This window comes from Triturus cristatus, chromosome 3_2, assembly GCF_964204655.1.
Source record: "Triturus cristatus chromosome 3_2, aTriCri1.1, whole genome shotgun sequence".
Lineage (NCBI taxonomy): Eukaryota > Metazoa > Chordata > Amphibia > Caudata > Salamandridae > Triturus > Triturus cristatus.
In genome coordinates this window covers 498,739,487-498,759,683 of record NC_140584.1, presented here as the reverse complement: position 1 = coordinate 498,759,683, position 20,197 = coordinate 498,739,487, and the positions used below count along the sequence as shown (strand labels likewise).

The following is a 20,197-nucleotide window of genomic DNA, read 5'->3' as shown; positions in this document are numbered from 1 at the left end:
CACAGTCAAGGGAATACAATTAGCACCAAAACGATCAGCCGGCAGGCAGGCACGGACCGCGCCTCTCGGAGGAGGGGGCGTGGTCAGCGGCAGCGCGACAGGCAGCGAGGCAGCTAGGCAGGGCAGAGGAGCACACGCAGCAGCTGGTGGCCGTGCGGCGCGGGGGTGTCCCACAAGTGGGTCACACTCACCTGCGTCGCACGGTCGCCATAAAGGCCAAGTGCGCGGGTGGGCGGGGCAGCTGGGAGGCGGGAGCGGGGAGGGATACAGAAGGAAAAAGGGGCGGGGCTAAGCGGCGGTGGCGGGAAGCGGGGAGGGTGAGCGGGGCTCGGCGAGGTAGGCGGGCAGACAGGGAGGAGACAGCGAAACACGGGCACAGTTACCAGAAAATTATAACAAAAACACGGGCACGGTTACAATGAAAAGAAAAAAAACACAAAGTCACACAGTCAAGGGAATACAATTAGCACCAAAACGATCAGCCGGCAGGCAGGCACGGACCGCGCCTCTCGGAGGAGGGGGCGTGGTCAGCGGCAGCGCGACAGGCAGCGAGGCAGCTAGGCAGGGCAGAGGAGCACACGCAGCAGCTGGTGGCCGTGCGGCGCGGGGGTGTCCCACAATAGACTTATGACCCAAGTGTTCTGGAAAGTAACCAAATCCTACGTCACTATGCCACTTTGGCCATAATGCTAATGTTATCAAAAATCTCTTGCCTAAGACTATATAATATTGTGCTCTTGTATCTCACCCCTAGAAGATACAAGCAACTACTTGTGTTTTGTGGTATCTTGGTTTTATCAGTTCATCTCCTTAACTATTAAAGGTAATTTTCTCTCCCATTAATCATCGGTGCTCAGAGTAATCTTTAACCTTTTTAGGGTTACCTTGTTGAGCATTCAATGCCTAAATACAAAAACTTGGTTACAAAGTTGGTGTGCATCAGCAATGTGGCCCAGGTAAACATTAGTAAACAGTATGCTCACAGGATACTGCCCAGTTACCAGTGACTGCTCTAGGACCCCAAGAAAAGGCCTTGCATACACCATAGCCTCAGAGCGCATGCTTTGTTTGTTACAACAATAAAAATGTTTCTAGTGCATTTGCTGCCCTACGGATCAAAATCCTCTATTATGTCCCATGCACTTTGGAAGAGTGCCTCATATTATGTCACGTCTCCGCTTCGTAGTTTCTGATGTTATTATGACCTAAATAACTTTATGATAATATTCATAGGATAGTTCTAGAAGGTTAAAGTTAAAATAATTATGTATATTGGCAGGGGTCACCCTTGATGAAGCGTGAAAACGAGAAATTAATCGTGAAAACTAATTTGATTGTGGACAAACCATAAACTAAGTATTGCATGAAACAATTTTATGAAGACCTGGAGGCTAATATTATGCAAGCTCCTTTATTGCCACTAATCACAGCAGCCCCTTTAAAAAAATCGGAACACAATAAAAATTCTAACCCTATAGAATTTCAGAACCCTCATTCTTATTCCTTTCTTTTTTGCTACTGATCATGCTGGTGGAAATCAGCTGTCATTTATTTTTTTTAATAACTGTTTGGGTTTTGTAATATTTTGAAGTCTGGATGTGTCTTATTGTTGAGCTTTGAGGCTGGTCATAGATGTGGTTTGAGGAGTTTTTCGAGCGATCTTCAACGTTTGAGAGATCAGTTGTATCAAATTATTTTTATAATTTTTTGTTACCCCATAATAACGGCACAACGTCAATTTCAGCTGTTGGTGCACAAGTGCAGGTTGTCTGGCACGCACACAGCAGGGTCCTCGCAGGCGTTGGAATCAGCTGAGGAGATTTTTTTTGTCTGATTTCAGCTCAGGTGAAATTGCATTCAGTAAATTGTTGACATAGTTGGATTACTAGGGATTAGAGTGTTTAGGGATACTTTTAAATTGGATTTTAAAATTTTTCCAGTTGAGGATGAGTGAGGACAGGATTCAGTCTGGGAAGGAAGTTTTGATGAAAGAGACGTTTAGGAGCACAATTGATATTTTTCCTTGAAGATTGCTAATAGGATGGATAAGAAATTGGAGTCTTATGTTACTAGCAAGAGGTTAGGTTCTGAGGAGGAAAATGATTGGTCAGCTGGGAGAGTACCTTCCCCATCTCAAGAGAATAAAAGGGGAAAGTTCGCAAGGAAAAGAAATCACCTTGATATAAGTGTGTCACAAATTAAGAGGAAAAGATCGGCAGAGGCAGATCAAGGATTCTTTGACCGCTCCAACTATGAAAGTGTCGAGGGCAGGGAAAGAAAGCAGGATTATAAAGAAGGTATGTAAACATGCAGTGGTGCACTGTGACAAATCCTCAGGTAGTGCAGAGGTTAAACTGAAGTGTTCTTCTGATTTTGATTCAGGTGAGCAGGGTTGTGGGAATTTTATGAAGACAGAGCTCCAAGGGAGTGCAAAAGATAATAATCCTTTAAGGTTGTAAGTTTGATCCAATGTTAATTAAGCACCCTCTTTCCCCGTAGTGGTCTCCTGCAGCTCCTATCACAATGTAGAAATCCTGGTTGAGAAAACAGATTCTTAAGGATGTTCGAATAAGACTAAGATCGGAGTGTCCAAAACCCACCTTTGCAAATATGGTGACGGTAACACCTGAGTTGAAGACAAACATTTTGGCTTTCAGTGGGAAAGGTGGACGTGATTCACGTAAAGAATATGATAAGGGTTTGAAAATGTGTCAGGACAGGCTGCTTGATGTTATTGGGCCTTTGACCATGATCTTTGACATGGCTGAGGGAGCCCATGTGAATAAAGAGCAGTTGGATGTGGAGGAATTGGGGCAGTGGGTGCATTGCGCTGTTTGCCTTTTCGGTAATTCAAACACAGCGATTTCAGTTAAGCGCAGAAAGAGTATTCTGCTCAAAATTGATCTGAAATCAGGCAATGAGGCAGGACCCGCTGCAATGATCTCCTCTTTTGACACCAGCAGCTTTGGACACCGTATCCCACCACACACTGATCAAAAGGCTCCACCAGATTGGAATCCAAAGAAGAGCCCTCAAGTGAATCGCATCATACCTCGCAGGAAGAACACAAAATATAATCCTGCCTCTCTACTCCTCACTCCGAAAGAACATCACTTGCGGTGTACCTCAAGGCTCATCCCAACTCTCACATAAATGACCCCCCTGGTCAACATCATCAAAATCAACAAACTCAACATCTTCTCCTACATCAACGACACCCAACTCATCCTGTCTCTTACCAACAATCCAAGAACCATCAAAGACGAGTTCCAAAAATGCATGAAAGATGTTGCCAACTCTTTGAACAACAACTCAACACGGACAAGACAGAAGTACTAATCTTCTGGAAAGGCAAGGACACACACTGAAACAACGAATGGTGACCCCTGGAGCTGGGCCCAACCCGATACCCACCGAAGACGGCCGTAAACTCAGCATCATTCTCAACAGCCAGCTACCCATGAAGAAGCAAATCTGCGCCATATCCACTGCCTTCTTCCTCATGTTCTAAATGCTCAGGAAAGTTTTAAGATGGCTTCAGACCAACACTAGATGAACTGTCTTGAAGGCTGTTGTCACCAGCAGACTCAGTTACGGCAACTACCTTACATAGGAATAACATCCCAACTTGCGAAGAAACTCCTGACGATCCAGAACACAGCGGTCAGGCTCATCCTTGACCTCCCCAGATGGACGCACATAACCCCTCACCTCAGGAATCTCCACTGGCTACCAGTCATGAAGAGATGCCAGTACAAGCTGCCCACCCACGCATACAAGGCAGTACACAATGAAGGACCTGCGTACATCAATCAATGTGTGACTTTTCACCAGCCCACCAGGAAACACAGAACCGAATCCCTCACCCTAACTGCCACCCATCGCATCCACTGGACAAACAGCGGAGGCCGCTCCTTCTCCTATCTGGCGGCCAAGACCTGGAGCAACCTGCACCTCAGAGTCTCACCGTCGCTTCATCATTTCAGGAAGGACCTTAAGACCTGGATGTTCATCCAATAGGAGATTCAGCAGCATGATCCGACAGCGCTTTGAGACCATCACGGCTGAAACAGCCGTGCTATACAAATCCTGGTTGATTGATTCTCTTTGGGGACGACTTCATTGAGGATATGCCCAAATTCATAGTGGCTTATTGCTCTATTTAGGAGGCTTTAATCATCATGGTTTTTGATGGGCAGGGTAAACAAAGGGTCGGTTTCCTGGCCGAGGACAAGGGATCACAAGAAATGTTTTTCTCGAGGTTTTAGACCATCTTAGGGATCAGGTCAATCAGTCTGTTTCTACGCTCAGAGAAAGAGGAAGCTGCAGAGCAGGTTGTAACGGAGGTTTAGGTACGGTTAGACGCTATTGTTACCCCGTTAAAATTGGGCAGCAAACTTGCTTGTTTTTATCACATTTGCTCTCAAATGCAAGGGAACCTTCAAAATAGATGGAATGCATATGTTAAGACTGGGGATTGGTTGACTCGGTTGGACTTCAAGGATGCTTATTTGACATTTCCAATTTGGGTACCTCATCAGAGGTTCTTGCATTTCAGATGGGGGGCAAGATGTGGAAGTTTGTTTACCTACCGTTTGGTCTGTTGTTGGCCCTCTCTTGTTTAAACAAGGCTCTAGGTCCAGTGGTGGCATTTTTAAGGGGACGAGGTGTATGGTTGATAATTTAATTTGCCTAGACGACATTTTGATTATGGATCAAGAAAGGTCAAGAGTGGAAGGTTACACCTACATGGAAGTAAATTTGTTGGCCAATTTGGGTTTTGTGGTAAACAGGTAGAAGTCGACTTTGATACCAAGTCAGGAGACTCATTTTCTGTTTTTTTGGGTGGACACAGTAGAATGGCTGTTGAGGTTTCCGAGGAACAAATTGAAAAGAATAGGTATGGAGATTTGAAGGGTAGTGGATCTAGATCTGATTTCTGTGAGAATGTTGGCCTGAATTGTAGCTCTTTTGTCTTCAAAGATACAGGTTATTTTTCCTAGCCCTTTAAATTATAGGGACACTTCAGAGGTTAAAGGCAATGCATGTAAGAAGTGAATTGAGATATTCAGAGAAAAGTTTTCTTTCCAAGCAAGCGTGAGAGGAGCTTCAGTGGTGGTTAATGAACATTGTGGTGCTATGTCAACAGGCTTTAAATGGACAGGGAAAGAAAGCAAGTTGAACATAAATTGTCTAGAATTGTTGGCAGGATCTTTTGTGATAAGATGCTTTACGTGGAACAAGGTAAGGTGTTCAGTTCTTTTGAGGATGGACAATATTTCAGCAATGAGATATGTGAACAAGCTGGGGGGTCCGAGATCGAAGGATCTGGAGAGATTATTTTGAATGAATTGTCTGAGGAGGAATGTATTGGTTCAGGCAGAGCACATTCCAGGCTTTAGCTATATGGTGGCAGATTGGTTTTCAAGGAATTTCAGGGATTCCAGCAACTGGAGCTTGAACAGGACAATTTTCTTACAAATGGAGAAAGTTTGGGGTCCATTTGGTGCGGACCGGTTTGCTAACCGGCTGAAGGCTCAGGTGAGGAGATTTTTCAGCTGGCTTCCGGATCAGGAGTCTGCCGGACTAGATGCATTTCGTCAGGGTTGGAGAAATCTTCGTCCTTCTGCGTTTCCACCCTTTTTAGTGATTGCTGGAGTAGCTTTGATGGTCCTCTCTGGAAAGCCCAAGGATGGTTTCCAATTCTTTTAGAGTTGTCAATAGATTTTCCTGTTCTTTTGCCAATGTTTCTGCAAATTCTGGTAGGTCCAGGAGAAGTGCACAATTTAGTGATTACTGGTCTGCTGAGGCTGGTGACGTGGAAAATTTCAGGAGAGTTTGGGAGGTAGCAGGCCTTTCACAGCAGGATACAGCAATCATCAAGGTATCCTGGGTACCAGGTACAAGAAAATTGTATAGATCGGCTTGGCAGAACTGCGTTCGCTGGTGTGTGGGGAGGGGCATTGATCCTGTTTCAGTGCATGTAGTGGGGGTAGTTAATTATTTATTTATTTATTGGATATGTTGGATATAATTCGGTTTGGGATGTTTCTAAGGTTTTGTCTTTTTTGGAGAGTTGGGTTTTGAATAGAGGATTGTCTGTCAGGGATTTGATTCTGAAACAAACTATATTGTTCTTTTTGATCCTATTTAGGAGGGTATCTGATGTGAAGTCCCTTGATGCGTCAAGCAGGATTTTTTTCCAGATGAGGTAAATTTTTATCTGACCAGGAGGGCGAGGACGAAAAAAACTCCATTTCGATATTCTAGTCATTGCTTAATGAGAATTTGTGTAAAAGTGTATAAGGAGAGAACATCAGATGTCAGGCCGTTGGGAGTGCTGCAGTTGCTTATTTCATTAAAAGAAGTTTAAGGCTGTATCGTCACCCACACTAGCAAGATGGGTGAAAGAGGTGATGAGGAGAGCTGGTGGGGACGTGACTGTGTTTGGGGTACATTGTGTAAGGAGTGCGGCTGCTTCTAAGGCCTTTATGATGGGAGGTGCATTACAGGATATTTTGAAGTGTGCTAATTGGTCAAATGATGTGACTTTTAGGAAGTTCTGTTTTAAGCCTGTGAGAATACAGCTTATTACTTGGTTGAGATACTTCAATCTTGCATAATGTTAGCCTCCAGGTCTTTTCCATAAAATGTCAATTTTCCACAGCTTGGTGGGCAGAAAATCTGGATTTTATTAAAGACACCGATGCTAATATTATCCCACCTGTTGTCCCAACCCTTGTAGCACAAGGGCATGTTTAATGGATGGAAGAGATTCAATCATCAATTGGTGGAGAAGTAGAGTCGAGGAAAGAATGGGAAACATTTCAGGATGGTTTTGGATGAATATTCAGAGACTGTTCAAAAGTTCAAGATAAAGTTTTGATTGACATGTTGCAGTTAGCTAAAAAGAAGGAAGATGGTTGGGGGTTCTGATATTTTATAGCGTTGGAATTTGTATTGTGTTCTAAGTTCTTTAAAGGGGCTGCTGTGAGAAGTGGCAGTAAAGGATGTTGCATAATATTAGCCTTGGATGATACACTTTGAGAGACAACACCACACATCTACACCGTGAAGTTAGCTTAAAGGTAAAAGGTGACTAAAATTGGAGCGCAAGCCAATATATAATTCTGTTCCATAACTGAATAACCACGTTCATTATGTTGATGTGTGTGTCACGGATGCCTGTGTGCAGTATGGTGAAAGGACTAAATTGATCCCATTTATCGGTTTGAAAAAAAAATGCATTTCTTCTGGAATGCAAGTTTTCATTAAGCCTATGAATGAACTAATTCTTCTGAAATAGAACTAATTAAAATGTAATTAATATTACTTTACCTGTAGCCATTTACATTGTCGTCCAACATACTAGTACATCATGAGCACCCCGCGCTTTGAAGTGCCGATAAATTGATGCAAATAGCATTATGTCAAACACATAAAATACAGAAGTAAATGTTCCCTCCTAATCTTTTGATATGAGAAAAAGAAAATTCAGTTCCATGGCAAGCTGTTTCAGAGCCCTTAAAGGAGGTGAAAATGGCGAACTAGCCATAATATAACCCTGTAAAAGACAAATAACCATTGTCATTCCATTGATGGCATGGTTTTATTCAGAAATTATTGTGATGCATTTCTAGTGCAGCTGCTTGGAAGTTTTTATTTATAAGCAGTAACCGATGTGAAAACAAATGCTGTGGGTAACTGATTAGAACGTTTGTTTTTGCTGTTACTGTGACAGAAAGGACATGCAAATGAAAAAAAAGTATCGTAGTTGAGCAATTTGAATTTTGTTGTAGACAATAAATAAAAACATTTTTTGTTTTAACAGATACTGCATAAATGACAGAAACCTGATCACATCAGAGAGCTGGCTGCGGCGTTTTAATCATGGGACAACAGTTTTCAAACCAGACACAAACTGCTATGAACATGCTGCCGGAAAAAGTATCAAAGCATCTCGGGCTGGTTCGTGAAAGTGGCTTTTTAACCTACGAGGAGTTTCTTGGCAGAGTAGCTGAACTTAACGATGTGTACGTTTTACAATTTCTTTTTGTGTTAACGTTTTATTTGGACATCAACACAGTACACTGCACCCACTCATGTCAATTATGTCTCAAATTTAATGAAAAACAAGTGATTCTCAAACTCATCATTTTTTGTTAAAACAGTGAAATGGGAAGTGTCCTTATATACAGTGCAACATTTGAAGACTTGTATCTTTAAATGTACATTTAACTAAAGCCTTAAAATAATTCAGAGATAAACAATCTTGTTTGATCAACTTTTATTGTTAAACTAATGTGACTTTGCCTGGCATCACCCAAATTTGAGGCCTGTAGCAGTGAATTCAAAACTGGTGCATAATCTGGAACAGAATCAAATAACTTCATATTGTTAGTCAGTTGATGTATCAAACTGTCAATTGCATTTTAACAGGTTTAAAGAGCTTATGATTATTCGTTGAACTAGATGATATCAGTGTGCAATGACAGAAGTGTATCACTATGCGGCTTCTCTATTCTATTATTTGTTTTAATTAGCCAGTTTGGATCAGACCTAAATATTGTTTGGCTATTTGAAATCATCATTTAGTGACCCCATCAAACAATTTACTCCCTGCTTTGCTTCTGCTTCAGTCTTGTCTACACTATTGATGCCCAATTCTTTAACTTCCTGCATGTGATGGAACTGTTGTAGGGCAGGAAAAAGTAAGATTTATGACCTGGGCGGTGACCATGGCTACTTTTCTATTAAGGAACATTCGTTGGAGCGGAGACTACTTAAGTGCTCCTTTGTCTCAGTGTGCTGAAAATTTCGAGCTGGGTGTGATGAATAACCTAAAACATACAACAGAACAAGAATCGCCTTAGAGTGATTAATCATGAAAGGTAACTTGCTTAGAATGCAAATTGTGTTGGATAAGTGTGCGGACACAACCCATGGAGGTCATGGTGTCCACACATAATGCAATGAAACTGCCAAAGCCTGATTGAATCTCTGCTGTTTCAGAGGTCTTTGTGAGCAGGAATCTAGAGGTATTCATCTTTTAGATGAAGACTTACCAGTCATTCATCTTTTTAGAAGAAGCCTGACGGATAAAATTACTCTCTATTTTAAAACTGGAAATCAGAAAACCATGTGTCTTTGATCACCAGCCTCCATTTTTTTTCTTTCCTATGAAGTTTCTACTAATAAAACCTGGATCTGTGGTGTAAGAATCTTACTTGATTGCAGTTTTTACTGCAAGGGCTCTCAACCCCACCTGCAATGATAGCTTGTAACTCTGAGCTGAAATGTTGCCATCCTGGAGCATTGCATTAGGGTGGAAGAGCTGCAGAGTCTAGCTCGAGTATCTGTACAGTCTACAAAGCTCAGAGATTTTCTGTAATCCACAGCCAGTCCTCTGTGGGGCCCCAAGTTGAACCCGCTAGTGCCAGACTTTGAGAAAGGGGTACTGAGCTCGCCAGATGGATGCAGTCTCAGTGTACCGGGGTATCTAGGTATTGCTATTATTTTTGGAATACGAGTTCTGTAGATGTGAGAGATTTTCTGATTGCTGGGTTTGCAACAATCATTGCTGGAAAATGCCACAATTCTTTTTAGAGATTACAAAGAGTTCTAAATGAGGCCGGTCTGTAAGTTGGCCTTATTCAAGACATGATTCTGGCCCTTTGTGCACTGCTGAAACAATGGTATGTAGATCTATGAAATCTATTTTGCTTTTTCCTGCTTGTTGTAGATCTTATATAATGGTGCAACATATTTGCAAAAGCAGCTCCAAACAGTTCAATTTCTGCTTCTGTTTCAAAGTCTTTCTTCTCTGCTGCTTTGGGAATTGACTCTCAGAAGAGAGATCTGTAATGTTGTTGCTCAAAAATCATAATTCTCTGTGGATTAGTTGACCCCTCTTCTGTGGGTCTGAGACCTAACTTCACCACATTGCTTTATAAGCCTAGTAAAAAATCTGGGTTGGTGAGGGACACCACGTCCAAAGGTTTCTTTTGAACCAATCAAAGCAAGTAGGCAATACACTCTTTTGTTTCATTACACTACTTCACTAGGAAAGGGGTAATTCGGGCCCTGGATTAAGCATCCTCATCTTTAGGGGGCACTTGCTTTCATTGACTCCCTGCTTTCCTGAGATGTTTAGGACTAGATTCATTAGCTTTCTACATTTGATATCAATATATTTGTGAAAGTAGGAGCAATGTTGCCAGTGCCTAGAGTGAGGTGCCCAATAGAGTCTGGAGGAAAATGCTGTCCACAATATTAAATTGCCTTTTAAAACATTTCCTGATGGATAAACTATAACTCGTGCCTTCTCCATGCACTGCTTATACTCTTTTATATTATATCACTTATACCTTCTAAAAGAATAGTGTTTACAATAATTTTTATTACAACAAACAAATAATGGACGGAATGCTGACAATGCAGACATTCTCCCCTAGTCAAGAGATCTGGGTTAAATCCATCGTTCTTTTGCCCACTACGCCACCCCAGTTCAGACATGGCCATATGCAAATCAGTCTTGACCCTGTGCCTCATGGGAACAGTCCAGCCCGAACTGCCAAGCCATGTCTTCCCTGGACCGGAATCAAGCATCCTAGGACCGGTTTCTGGCTATCATCCGTCATCAGCCAGGATAGCTTGACTCCAGCGGCGTAGTGAGCACGGGTCCCACGTCTGGGAATACCCATCCCACTTAGGGCGAAAAGCGTTACAACAAACAAATAATGGACGGAATGCTGACAATGCAGACATTCTCCCCCAGTCAAGAGATCTGGGTTAAATCCATCGTTCTTTTGCCCACTACGCCACCCCAGTTCAGACGTGGCCATATGCAAATCAGTCTTGACCCTGTGCCTCATGGGAACAGTCCAGCCCGAACTGCCAAGCCATGTCTTCCCTGGACCGGAATCAAGCATCCTAGGACCGGTTTCTGGCTATCAGCCGTCATCAGCCAGGATAGCTTGACTCCAGCGGTGTAGTGAGCACGGGTCCCACGTCTGGGAATACCCATCCCACTTAGGGCGAAAAGCGTTACAACAAACAAATAATGGACGGAATGCTGACAATGCAGACATTCTCCCCCAGTCAAGAGATCTGGGTTAAATCCATCGTTCTTTTGCCCACTACGCCACCCCAGTTCAGACATGGCCATATGCAAATCAGTCTTGACCCTGTGCCTCATGGGAACAGTCCAGCCCGAACTGCCAAGCCATGTCTTCCCTGGACCGGAATCAAGCATCCTAGGACCGGTTTCTGGCTATCAGCCGTCATCAGCCAGGATAGCTTGACTCCAGCGGCGTAGTGAGCACGGGTCCCACGTCTGGGAATACCCATCCCACTTAGGGCGAAAAGCGTTACAACAAACAAATAATGGACGGAATGCTGACAATGCAGACATTCTCCCCCAGTCAAGAGATCTGGGTTTAAAACCGGTCCTAGGATGCTTGATTCCGGTCCAGGGAAGACATGGCTTGGCAGTTCGGGCTGGACTGTTCCCATGAGGCACAGGGTCAAGACTGATTTGCATATGGCCATGTCTAAACTGGGGTGGTGTAGTGGGCAAAAGAACGATGGATTTAACCCAGATCTCTTGACTGGGGGAGAATGTCTGCATTGTCAGCATTCCGTCCATCATTTGTTTGTTGTAACGCTTTTCGCCCTAAGTGGGATGGGTATTCCCAGACGTGGGACCCGTGCTCACTACGCCACTGGAGTCAAGCTATCCTGGCTGATGACGGCTGATAGCCAGAAACCGGTCCTAGGATGCTTGATTCCGGTCCAGGGAAGACATGGCTTGGCAGTTCGGGCTGGACTGTTCCCATGAGGCACAGGGTCAAGACTGGTTTGCATATGGCCATGTCTAAACTGGGGTGGTGTAGTGGGCAAAAGAACGATGGATTTAACCCAGATCTCTTGACTGGGGGAGAATGTATGCATTGTCAGCATTCCGTCCATCATTTGTTTGTTGTTACAATAATTTTTATGACTTTGCAAATCACATCTTGTGTAAGAACGCAGTGCAGGGTAGAATGACGAGTTATAGTTCATGTAGTGTGGCTACCAAGTTGAATACATTATGGATGGAGGTGCGTAAGGAATAATAATTGTAAGATGTTTTGTAAATTATAAATTAAAGGTATAAGGATAAGTTTACAATCTTAGGTTTTTGTGTAGTTTAAGTTTGGTTTGAAGTTAGAGAATAACGGTTTATTAAAGATAGTATGTACTTTAAAACTTTAAGGTATATTTACACTCTATAACATTAGAATTTGTAATGATTGTGTATTTTAAGTTTGGTTTGTACTGAAAGAATAAGTAGTGTTAAACCATAACAAAGGTTTAACCATGTGTATGTGTATATATATATATATATATATATATATATTCAGTGAAAAAACCATAGGTTTCACACATGTTATAGTTAGCTGGACATTTCACTCGTAAAAAACCAATGAAATTCCTCCGTTATAGTTAGTTCAGCTAACTATAACTCGCGCGCCCGCAATGCACTACTGATGACGTCACATATTACATCACTCATGACATGGTCACTGACATCACTCATGACATCACTGATGACATCTGAAATGACATCACTGATGACATCACTGATGACATCATCCAGTGAATTTGTGTTTTTCTGAAAATTAAATATGTTTTATATATGTATATCTCAAGGTCAATGGAAGAATAAATGGGTATATAAGTGTCTAAATGGATGCTTTGTTTTTGAAAAATTTATTGTGTAACTGACTGATTAAGTGTATCATTGTGAATACATGGCTTACTGAGTAATGTTTAAATATGAAAATATCTGTATCAGTCTCTCACTTTGTGTATACGTGGCTGCATGGGTTGGTGATTAGCTTCATGGGTGTCTATATAGGTTATTAGTTGTTTTTTTGAGTATCAGTCTGAGTGTCTGCATGGTTCGGTGGGGGGTATTACGTAGTGCATAGGTGCATGAATGAGTGATTCCCTCTTTGTATGTGTTGAAGACAGCATGTGTGCAGGACTGTATGGGTGGATGAGTGTGTGTATGGGTGTGTTAGTGAGTGAATGACTGTCTCAATAGTGTGTTTATGAGTAATACATATCTATTAAACTGGTATATGTGACTATTGGTGTATATAAGTGAGTATATGCGAGAGTGAGAGATTGTAAGAGTTCCTGTATGAATAAGTATGTGTTTCTATAAGTGACTGTTTATAAGACTAAGTATGTGTATGTTTCCGTAGAAGTAAGTGTGGTGGTGTGTGTATAACTGTATATGCAAGTAAATGTATGTTTGATTCTTTATTAGCATGAGTGACTATGTGTGTGAGTAACTCTATGGATGAGTGGCATTGTGTAACAGGATGTATAGGTGTATGAGTACATATGATGAGTGAGTACATGTATGAGTGACTGTATAGGACTGTTGGTGAATGACTGGATGTGTATATGGATCTTAGAATTACTGAAGAGGTTGTTGTAACTGGTATTGGTATGTCCATTTTTTTGAAAATTTCAGTCTCTATTTTTGAATGTGTGTATCAAAGGTTACATTAGGGGAAGAGGAGGTCTGCCACTCTATCACAAGGATGATGTCATCAGTGATGTCATCAGTGATGTCATTTGAGATGTCATCAGTGATGTCATGAGTGATGTCAGTGACCATGTCATGAGTGATGTAATATGTGACGTCATCAGTAGTGCATTGCGGGCGCGCGAGTTATAGTTAGCTGAACTAACTATAACGGAGGAATTTCATTGGTTTTTTACGAGTGAAATGTCCAGCTAACTATAACATGTGTGAAACCTATGGTTTTTTCACTGAATTTGCAAGGTTTTTTAAATGCTAATTCCTAACTATAACGTGTGTGAAACCTTTGGTTTTTTCATTGAATTTCTAAGGTTTTTTAAATGCTAATTCCTAACTATAACGTGTGTGAAACCCATGGTTTTTTCAGTGAATTTGCAAGGTTTTTTAAATGCTAATTCTTATATTTACCTTTTTTTTTTTTTTTTCAATTTTTTTAACATATTTTTATTTTAATTTTCTATCCTTTTTTAAAGTCTATGGTTAAATTTTAAAAATTCTACAATATATTTTTTATTTTTACCATTTTTTTAAACTAAACAGGTAAGATTTATTAGTATAACATAGTGGGTTTTTTTTCCCCTTTTTTTTTTTTTTCTTCTATTTTTTTAACGTGCGCGTACGGTAAGCGAACGTCTTGCTTTTTTAACGTTAGATTTCTACGCTGTTTGCGTTCAGTTACGCAATTTGCGTAGACGTACGTCACACACGCGCAGCGCGTAACGCGTACGCTGCACGCGGATGTTACGTGGAAGTGAAGGGGCGCGCCTGTTTTGCGCATGCGCGTGTCTTTTTTACGAGCATGCGTACTTTTGCCGTAAGCACTCCGTAAGCGCACCGTAAGCGTAACGTACGCGCACGGTAGGTCATGTGATCAAGAAACAAAACTTTTGATTGGTTTAAAGTACTTTCAGTTCTAGAACTCTCCTACACCACACCCATTCCCCTCATTTCTGCTTGTGTTCCCTTAGGAGAAGGAGCTGAGTTGTCTTTGTGATACGATGGCAGAACAGCAGACCTCTTCTGAGAGTGAGGCTAGCAGTACTACCTTGAGGCAGAGAAGGAGGAAACAAAAGAGCTCTTTCATTTGGGAGTATTTTTCTTTTCCAGAGGGCCAGCAAAAGGTAAATGCACCCTTAGTGACTTGTAAGCTTTGTGGCCGTGTACTTTCAAGAGGGAATCCCAACAAGAAGTATTCCTTCGGGAATCACACCATGTTGAGACACCTTCATGATGTACACGGTAGGACATATGCTCGACATACTGAAGGTAACCCTTCAGTAAGTCAACCAAGCACATCCACAGCAGCTCAGCCTGGTCCATCATCTGCAGGGCCGAGTCCATCTTCGGCAGGTCAGCTGAGCCCTTCATCTGTGGGGGGAGCATCTCCTTTTTCTCGTCCTCTGGAAACCAACCATCGGTTTGCGAGGGTTTTAATTCGGTGCGCCACTTGTCATGATCTAATTTGTCATAGGGAGACCAGTGTTGCCCTAGTGAACAATTTAATAGATCAGCACATTTGTCGTACCGACTAATATTCCCATTCTTTCTTTCCTCTGTCCCTGCATGAACACAACGGCTCTTTTAAGAGCCAACCTTACCTTTCAACTTTTTTTTATATATTTTTTAAAACTTTTTTTTATTTTTTTGTACCGGTACGGTACGCGTAATTTTTTGTATTTTTTTTTTTAAAAACACTAAAAATCAATTATCACATTACAAGGTCCTTGAGAGACTACAATGAAAAACTGAAAATGTGATTGTGGAGAAGTGGAAAAAAGGGACCATGAAATTTTTGACTTACCATACCCACTCAAAAAATTATTTATTCATTAAAATTTAATTTTCATTGCTTTAAAAATGGTTCAAGTTTTCGAAAATGTTCTATCTCAATCTGAAAAAAAAAGAAAAAAGTATTAATATTTAATAAAACATTTTATAATACAGTACACATATTTACATATTTTCCCCAAAAATGTTTTGCCTTTTTTTTGCTGTTTTCAGAATATATTGCATTTCACTATAAATTGTGAAAGCAATTGCATTCATCATTTAACAGCGGGCAAAAAAAAAATAACAATCTCAAAGATTGTTTTAAAAAAGCCCAGAATCTCTTTTTACTTAAACATAACATTTTAGAAATGCATAATATTCTTAAAAAATTTCATCTAATATCAATACTTATTTCTTTAAAATACCGTCTGACATTTTTGTTTCAGAAGTATAATCACAAAAATATATCTCAAATAACTCCACAATACATCTGGTTCCATTTCCTTTAGGCCAAATAGTAATTTTCAAATTCTTTTTTGATTAAATTACCAATGTTAATCCAATAAAATTCTAAAGTTTAAATTGTACAGATCTCACCGATTCTCTGTAACATTTTGGTTTCCGAAAGATTAATTAATAATTAAATAAGTCCACAATACAATTGTTTACCTTTCCTCATGGCCAAATAGTAATTTTTAAAATCTTTTTTTGAATAAATTTCCAATGGCAATCCAATAACATTCCAAAATTTAAATTGTGCAGATGTTACCGATTTTGTCTAAATTTTTGGTTTTCCAAAGTTTCATTTAAAATTTAAAAAGTCCACAATACAATTGGTTACCTTTCCTTTAGGCCAAATGATAATTTAAAAAATCTTTAAATATGAAAATTCCAATGGTAATCCAATAAAATGGTAAAATTGTTTTGTACAGATCTTGCCAAGTCTCTCTAAAATTTAGGTTTCAGGAAGATTAGATAGGAATTTGCTAAATCAAAAGGCAAACGTTGCTTGAAAACCAATTGGGAATCATTACACAGTGTCCAGCCTTTTTCACATTTAAGATAAACTGTGTAATGTCCAGAAGTAACAGTAGGTCCTTCATGGAAAATTATTGCAACTGTTACAAAAGTTTTTCCTGAAATTGATAATTGCTGTCCTGTAAACTTCTTTATTAAAGTATCCAATTTTGAACCATCAGCTTTACATCGTTGCATCATTAAAATTACATATTGTCTGTATTCCTTTAAAATTAACGTTGAAAACATTTCAGATTGACACTCACCGCATTCCATACTATGATTAGCATCTTTAACTAATTTAGCAAAAGTGACTGTTTTACTTTCTGGCAATGTTAAATAAATAAACCTTTCAGAATCAACATTAGAGCCACATGTATTGTAACAGTTTTCACAACTATGTTCCCATTTATAAGAGACACCAAACATATTTTTAATGGGAACCCCTTCTTCTTCCAGTACCTGAAGAAAAAACATCAAGAATTCCTGTGCGTCTTGCTGTACATTTTGAGAAAACTGTGTTCGTCCTGAACATACATCTAAAAGTTTTCTAATTTCAGTAGCACTTTCTATTTGAATTTTATCATTACTCAGCTTTTGAAAAAGGAGACTCAACTCAGAACAGAATCTTTTTCTCTGATTTACTATTATCTGCTCTTGCAAACTTTCCAGATAAAATGCAACATTCAGCACTACATTAGCGTAGCAGTTGACACCAGAGCTATTTTCAAAATGACATCCTACAACCTCTTCTTCATTTTCCTTTTTCTTTTTGCTTGCAATTAAATCACTCCTTTCTACATCTTCATTACAGATATTCTCATTTCTCCTTTTACGAGAAACTACACGTTTCTCCAACACAGGATACTGACCTAAATGAGGAGCATAGGTTCTTCTTAATCTATTATACTCCTTTACACAATTTGTATCAGCACTAACTTTTGAGTCATCAAAGTCTATCATGAATAAACCAGATAATGTTTTCACTCGTGACAAAGCTACATAAGCCATACCTTCTTTGAACACAGTTGAACCAATGTTCACAAAAGCACAATCTACAGTCAATCCTTGAGACTTGTGAATAGTTACAGCATATGCTAGAGAAAACGGAAACTGCTTCCTACGTACATATAAGTCTTTCACAAGCATGAAACGAACTGAACAACGACAAATGTCTTTAACTTCTTCTATCTGATCAAATTTTATTTTTAAACATTCAATTCCATCTTTTTTCTGATAATTAATAAAACCCACAACTCTTCCCATAGCTCCATTAACTAAACCTTTTTCAACATCCAAATTTCTCCTTAAAAATACTCTACAGTTCATGCAAACATATAGATTTTTTTCTAATCCAGCTGTTTTGGAAATGTTCTTCTCTAGTGATTCCAATTTATTTTACAGTGTTCCTGTTAATGTGATTGTAATTCTTCCATCCTCAATTTTGTCCACTGCTTCCAATTTCCTGATAACTTCCTTTTCCAATTTTAAAAGCTCCTCATTGAATATTGAGCATTCACGTAGAGTTGGCATTAAGCAGATGACACTTTTCTTTTCTGCAATGTTCTTGTATACCTTCTCTGCAACTATTTCTTCCTTTGGAAATAAATTATGTAGCAGCCGACTCTGTAATGCTTTTTTGCCAACTTCTGTGAGTAGTCCAATTCTGATATCTTTCAGAATACTTCCATATTCTTCATCGTTTGCTTGCCTCATATTAGTAGTAAGTTCCTTGTACTCAAAGAAGGACCAAATATTTGCATTACCGATGCTTCCCAATGACTTCTTTGTGTCTTCATGTGTCACAGTATTAAACACTGGTTGTCCTTTAACTGGAGTAAGTTGTAGAAGATCCCCAAAAACTATGATATGTTTTCCACCAAATAACACGTCATAGTCTGTCCTTAGAATTTGCTGCATTCTTAAATGCACAAAGGCAAGCATTAAGTTTGATACCATGCTCACCTCATCAATAATGAGAACTTGCATCTTCTTCAATACTCTTGAAACTTCCAAGCATGCTTCTCCAGTTAGCTTGTTGTATTGTATTTTGTTCTCATGCTCCACTGGTAACATTAGCAAACGATGTGAGGTGATTCCTTTTATGTTATATGCTGCTAACCCAGTTGGAGCAGTAACCACACAAGACAAAGTAGAATCCGTTTTTTGCTGTAGGTAGCTTCTGATGACTTTTATTAAGAAACTTTTTCCAGTTCCAGCTTGTCCGCTTACATACATCCTGATTGGATGAAATGATGTGCATGAGCACTCTTTTTTTTCCTGTAGAAACCCGTGATCAATTTTGCTTCTGATCTCTTCATAAATTTGTTGCTGCTCTTCATTCGGTTGTCTTTCCAAATTTTGTAAGTCTATAAATTCTTCTTGAGCTTGATTCATAGCCGTTTCCACTTCATTCATGGCTATTGATGCTTCATTTTCAACGATTGGTTGTCCTAGGGGATCTTGACTGAGTGTTCCTGAACTTTGGCTGTCTTGAGAACTGTCTCTAGCTACTTCAGCTGCAATTGTAGTTTCCTGTTCAATTTCTTCATTTAACATTTGCAGATAAGTTGAGAATGTACTGCATTGTATGCTGTCTTTGCAAGCATTAAACGAATCTTGATAGCTTTGAAATTCTCCCAGTAGTTCGTCCTCTGTACGCCATGGTTTAAACAGCTGTAAAAGAGCCAAGTAGTAAAATTCCTTTTTGTCAGTAGTGTCGCAACTCAGCTTCCTGTGATTTATCAAACTTCCTTTTGTTTGCTTCACCAAACATCCTTCCTCACCAATAACTTTATATTTTCCATTGTTGATGTCTTCTGCGGCTTTCCGTGAATAAATGTAGTTCTGCAGCACTTCATAGAGACACATGTTCTCCAGATGATGACTTCTTTTTGGATAATATGTGTCCAACATGTTTGATTTCAAAATATCTGTACTTTCTGGGTCATTCTTGGCCAAATATTCAATTTCTCCAACAGATTTCAGTACCCGATTTCTCATTGCTGCAAGGCCTAAACTTGCCCAAATTATTCTTCTTGATTTCGAGTAGAGACTTGCAGAAGATAACCTATCTGAACATTCGTAGGATCCAATTTCTCGATGCGATAACATCTTTAAACTGAAACTGTACAGCTTCTTACTGACAGTCTTCTCATGAGAAATCTCTTCCCACATTTCTTTCAATTCAGTTTTTTCAGATTTAGTAATGTAAGACGTTACATATCGAGCAACAGCAATGGAATTGTCAGCTACATACTGTATATCCATGTTAGCATTCCACATGGATAAAATGACTGGGTTGTAGTCATTTATATTTTTTGATTCTTCTTTTCTTTTTAGGTTGTAGGTATTCTTAGGTGATTTTCTTGTGATAGTATGTCTCACAGATGACATAAAACTGTTTACTCTTCCATTTGAAAGAACAGGTCTAGGAAATCCAAATCGACATTTAGTGTAGTATTTATCTTTGCTCTTGTACTTCCGTCGACAGTATTTTCCACACCGATGACTTTGGAAACGTAAAACTTGCTCCTTTAACTTTTTCTCTTCTGTGCTTTTTGGTATAGCACATGTTGCATATTCTTCAATGTAAGATAACACTGCTTCATCAGTATCTGTTCCAAACTTTGGGGCATCCTTGATCCACAACAGCATATGAATATGAGGAGCACCTCTTGCCTGGTACTCTTTTCTCCAAAAGAAATCCACTACTTCTCCAAGAGGTGGATTTTTTTTATTGCAGATGAAGGACATCATAGCCTCAACTCTATGATTGAAATATCTGCAAACATTAACCGGATCCAATGA

The 20,197-nt window shown here is 39.8% G+C and overlaps 1 protein-coding gene across 1 annotated transcript in view; it reads left to right on the top strand.

The window, feature by feature from the left end:
* The window catches only part of RNF141 (ring finger protein 141), a 197,831-nt gene that overhangs the window by 29,802 nt on the left and 147,832 nt on the right, over positions 1–20,197 (top strand). Inside the window, exon 2 of the mRNA XM_085648176.1 lies at positions 7,832–8,033. Within this exon, the coding sequence (XP_085504302.1) occupies positions 7,891–8,033 (143 nt within the window). The 5' untranslated portion in view covers positions 7,832–7,890. The remainder of the gene's footprint in view (positions 1–7,831; positions 8,034–20,197) is intronic.